At 30.7% G+C, this 4,744-nt stretch overlaps 1 protein-coding gene across 1 annotated transcript; it reads right to left on the reverse strand.

The window, feature by feature from the left end:
• Nucleotides 1-208: 208 nt before the first annotated feature.
• Nucleotides 209-4,029, reverse strand: LOC118443604 (uncharacterized). The gene is made up of 12 exons (XM_085658443.1): nt 3,891-4,029; nt 3,586-3,821; nt 3,329-3,490; nt 2,927-3,140; nt 2,189-2,733; nt 1,997-2,101; nt 1,630-1,895; nt 1,213-1,461; nt 826-1,060; nt 623-689; nt 435-487; nt 209-339 (listed from the first exon to the last, which is right to left on the reverse strand). The coding sequence occupies exons 1-12, from the start codon at nt 4,024-4,026 to the stop codon at nt 253-255; spliced, it is 2,355 nt and encodes a 784-aa protein (XP_085514569.1). The 5' UTR covers nt 4,027-4,029; the 3' UTR covers nt 209-252.
• Between the last annotated feature and the right edge of the window lie 715 nt (nt 4,030-4,744).

Consider the following 4,744-nt stretch of genomic DNA (forward strand, 5'->3'; position numbering starts at 1 on the left):
TTTATTATCCCTGATCTTATGCAACACACGTTACACGGTTGTATTAAGATATAAGAACGTAAAAGTTATCGACACTTAGCAAGCTACATTATCGACGATGTTCATGGTGTTGCCATTATCCAGGTGCAAACAATTGTAATTATTTCATATTTTACTTTTATTTATTTTCTTTATTTTTTCTTCTTTTTTATATGATAAATAAGTACGTATTTTTTTTAAATGTTTGCAAAATGTTTTGCCTCGTTGCAAAAGTTATGCCTCGGTCGTAGATTGCACTTCGAGAGCAACTTTATTGATCTGATTTGATTCCGACACGTTTTGTTCATGTTCCGTAGAAATCTACGGAAAAAAAAAAAAAACATTTACACGTTAATTATTAATTGATCAATTTCTTTAATTTTGAAAAGATTCGTTTCATTAAAAATTTTACTTACACCTGGACAGACATCTTTCTTTCTCGTCGATATTCTTCCAGAATTACCTTTTTCTTATATAAACAAAATTAAATGAAACGGAAGAAAAAAAAAAGGGGGAAAGAAAAAGAAGAGAAAAAAAAGAAAGGTGTCATAAGAACAATATTCATATATGAAAGAAGAAAAATTAATTATTATTACAGACTTACTGGCACTTGATGTACTTCGTGCAGTTTGCCAAGGCTGAGACATATTTCCAGTACCTCTTGAAGTTTCCTGATGTATATCGAAATAAGTTTTATTTATTTTGAATAAGAAGAAAAATTAGAATTTCTTTTTTTTTTTTTTTTTTTTTTTTTTTCATTAATTATTATCAATTTTTTTTGTTTTGTTTCTTTTCTCATAATTTCACCTGAGACGTAATAACTTCGTTAGCAGGACATGGAACTATACCGCCACAGACATCGTATTTCGGTGGCAATGGTCGACTTCGATACATCTTACCGTCGGTTCCTTTTATCATACCGTCTGTTAATTGTATACTCTCTGGACCCCATTGCGTAAGAAAATGTCCCATTCGCATAACCCTTTGCTGGGGAGTTGTAATCGTATGACTTCCACCGCAATAACGATTGCAAAGATGATCTCTGACGATGATTGACAAATGAGATTATTATCTTCATAAATTAAAGAAAAGAAAAAAAGTAAGAAGGAAAGAAAGAGCAATAATATTAATTTAAAATCACTAAGGGTAGAATAAAAAAAAAAAAAAAAAGGAAAAAAAAGAATAAGGAAATACCTGGGAGATTTCGCAAATGATTCTTCCTTAGATATTTTCATTTTTCTAGTCTCCTCCAATACGGCTGCCTCGAATTGAATCATGTTCCTACTATGAGGCAATCTTCTTTGCTGCTTTCTAACTTGATCCAATTCGTAAGTTAGATAAGGTTTCATACTCATCGTGCAAGGCATAGTAGGTGCCTCAAATTTGCCAGTTTCTTCCGTTCTCATAACTACTTCTTTATCACATGATATACATTGGACGTCTCTGATTAAATGGATAATAATTAATTCATAAAAATAAAATAAATCTTAAGCTATTAAAAAAAAAAAAAAAAAAAAAAATAATAATAATAATAATAATAATAATAAAAATAAAAGATAAAGGAAAAAGTAAAAAGAAAAAAAAAAATAATGAAAGTTTGTAATATATCACCTGAGTAATTTTTTCGTACCAGCAGCTTCGGCTTCTCGTCTCATCTCAGCCATACGTTTCATTTTCTCTTGAAGCGACTTTAATCGACTATTGACAAACTCTCTCAATGGTGTTATCTCAATCTTATCTACTTTCCCTTCGATCTCTTTCTGTACTTCATCCAATGCTTGATGCCATATCGATTCCTGTTTACCTAATTTACTTATAGCTTCCTCTAATCCACGTGTTAAATCATCGCAGGCAGCATCAAATTGATCGTGAGAAACCTAATTAAAAATATTTTGTTAATTATTTATAAACATATATATATATATATATATATATATATATTTAATTTTTATATACGATTAATATAAAAATCTTTAACCTTTCTGTTGACTGTATAAGCGTCAGCTTTATCAGCCAATGCATCTTCGAGATCTTCCTTATCAGCTTTAATCGTTTTTAACAATTCTATTTGTTCTAACATCGCCTAAAATTTTATACGTGTACATATATAAAGGTTATTTATTTTAACAAATATCTATTTAATTTTTTTTTTAATTTAATACGTCCTTACGTTTAGATTCATTTCACGATCCTCCGTATCACCCATAAGACGATCAGCTGTTTCATTTAATTTTCTCATATCCTCTTGAATATCTTGTATCTTTGATACCAATTCGTTTAGATCACTATCACCGGTTTCGCTTGGTATCGCAACGCTTTTCAATTTTTCTGTAAGCTCATCGTGATCCTTCTCCAATTTTTTAAGACGACCCTCCATATTGATGAATGTATTGTCAATTGTCGTTTGGAAATCTTGAAGGTACTCCAAACATACATGAATTTTTTTTTTATTTAACTCGTCAGGTGAGTGATCATCGGCCGGTGCCAATGTTGGTGCCGATTCGTCATCGATCTTTGCTGTCGTATCAATCGTTCTTTCTTTCGTTTCTAATTTATGAAGGCGATCTTCTAATTTCGTCAAAGCTACGTCAATCGTCGTTTTAACCGCCTCAATATTTTGGAAACACTTTTCAATCTTTTGATCTCTTAATTCGTCTAATCGTTTAGAATCATTTGGTTTGTCAGCTATCGTCGGTGCCTTTTTTGATTCGAATTCTGCGGAATATATGATTGATCAAAAAAAGAAAAAAAAAAAAAGGAAAAAAATAATTAAGGGAAAAGAAAAATTACTTCAGTAAAATATCGCGTATAATTAGATTGATCGATTTTAAACGATAAAATTTTAGAATAGAATTAATTGAAATGAGTTTGGAATTTTAGAAAAAAAATTCTTCGATATGTTTCAAACCTGAAACTACATTTTCTGCATTTGGAGCATCGATCACGGTTGTCTCTTCATCGCCAAGTGTATGTTGATTTGTTTCATTAATAGTATTGTCTATGTTTACGTTATTGTTATCGTCATCGGTTTTTTCTTTATCATCGCGCGATGCCTTTAATTGATCGCCAACAATTTCAAGATCCGTTCCACTTTTAATTACGTCTTGGACTATCGATGCGAGCTAGCAAAAAAAAAAAAAAAGAGAAGCAGAAAAAAAAAGAAAAATAAACAAGAAAGAAAACAAGAAAATATTGTTAATTCCAATTAATGGATCGTCATGCATGCCGATGAAAAAAAATAAATAATTGGTAAATGAAAGAGAGGAAAAAAAAGGAAGGAAGAAAGGAAGGAAAAAATTTATTTCGATACCTTATCGATTCCTTGCTCAGCTGCATCGAGTCTTTTGTTCATGTTAATAATATTCCACATGTCTACTAAAGGATCTGTGATATTGCCTTTCAATCGTTCAACCAATTCAGGATTAGTAGACAATTCTTCTAATGCTTCAAATCGTTGCTCAAGATTTTCTACCTAAGATGATAATAATAGATAATCAATATCATTTGTATATATATTTTTTTTTATAATAATTAATTTTTTTTCTTTTTTTTTTTTATAGTATTTACACTTTGCTCGAGCTTTTTGAAAGCCAATGCAGTCGGAGTGGAGCCATCGATAATTGGCTCGACGAAAATAACATTTTGACATTCTCCTTCGGATCCAGAAGTTATTTGTTGCTTAATACCTTTCGTTTTTTTGACAGCAGTACCGTTTGTCGCCTGAACAGGTACCTTCCCATTTTTTTTAAGATTTCGAGGTGTAACCGGGGCACTGGCTGATGCTTGACCGGCAGATTTATGATCTAAACGTTATATCGTCGGATGAATATATAGAGTGATATTTTTTTTCTCTTTCGAATACATCGATTTACCATCTTCCGAAAAAACGTCTATGTTTATCGTCACTTGATCTGTACTATGAATACGTTGTTTCACTTTATCGGTACCGTCGGTGATGCTGTACTCGTGAAGATGCAACGATGGACCAGCTTTAGCCGAAGCTACCATTGTCTGTAATTTAATTGCAACGTATGAAATAATAAAATTATTAATTACATTGTTTCAATTTTAATGAAAAAAAAAAAAAAAAAAAAAAAAAAGGAAACGGAAAAAATAAGAAAAACATCGGACTTTTATTCGTTTGGCATCTTCTCCTCTATATTCGACCTTGGTTGTTCTCAGATTAATTTGATGCAATAGAACGTGAAGAAAATTGTGAAGAATGTTCAAGTTAATCGCACCGACCTATTAGAGAAAAGCCAATGATGAATGAACGAACGTATTATTTGATTTTATAAAGAGGAAAAAAAAAGAAAAAGAGAACAAATATTTAAATAAGATTATTATTATTATTATTATTATTATTATTATTATTATTATTATTATTATTATTATTAAGAAAAGCTAACTTCCGGTGTTCCCAGAGCAAGATCCAACATCTGAGGTAAGGAAACGTGAAGACTTGCTACTTCAATGTTCGCCGCATGTTGTGCGTGAGCCTTTGCAGTTTTTGCAGCCATGTTTTTTATATATATACGAAAGATTTTTCTATAATTAAAATCAATTCATAATCGTTCCTTTTCTGAATTAATACTTATATCAAGTCGAATAACCTAATTAACTAATCAAACAACATTCGTGACATTTTCCTGAGAAAAGAAGATCGTCATTTATTTCGTCTTGAATTTTTATACTTGTAAGATTCTTCTGTTACTTTTACAAATGT

Source organism: Vespa mandarinia, chromosome 7 (genome assembly GCF_050613455.1).
Source record: "Vespa mandarinia isolate Hongniang chromosome 7, ASM5061345v1, whole genome shotgun sequence".
In the NCBI taxonomy this organism is placed as follows: Eukaryota; Metazoa; Arthropoda; class Insecta; order Hymenoptera; family Vespidae; genus Vespa; species Vespa mandarinia.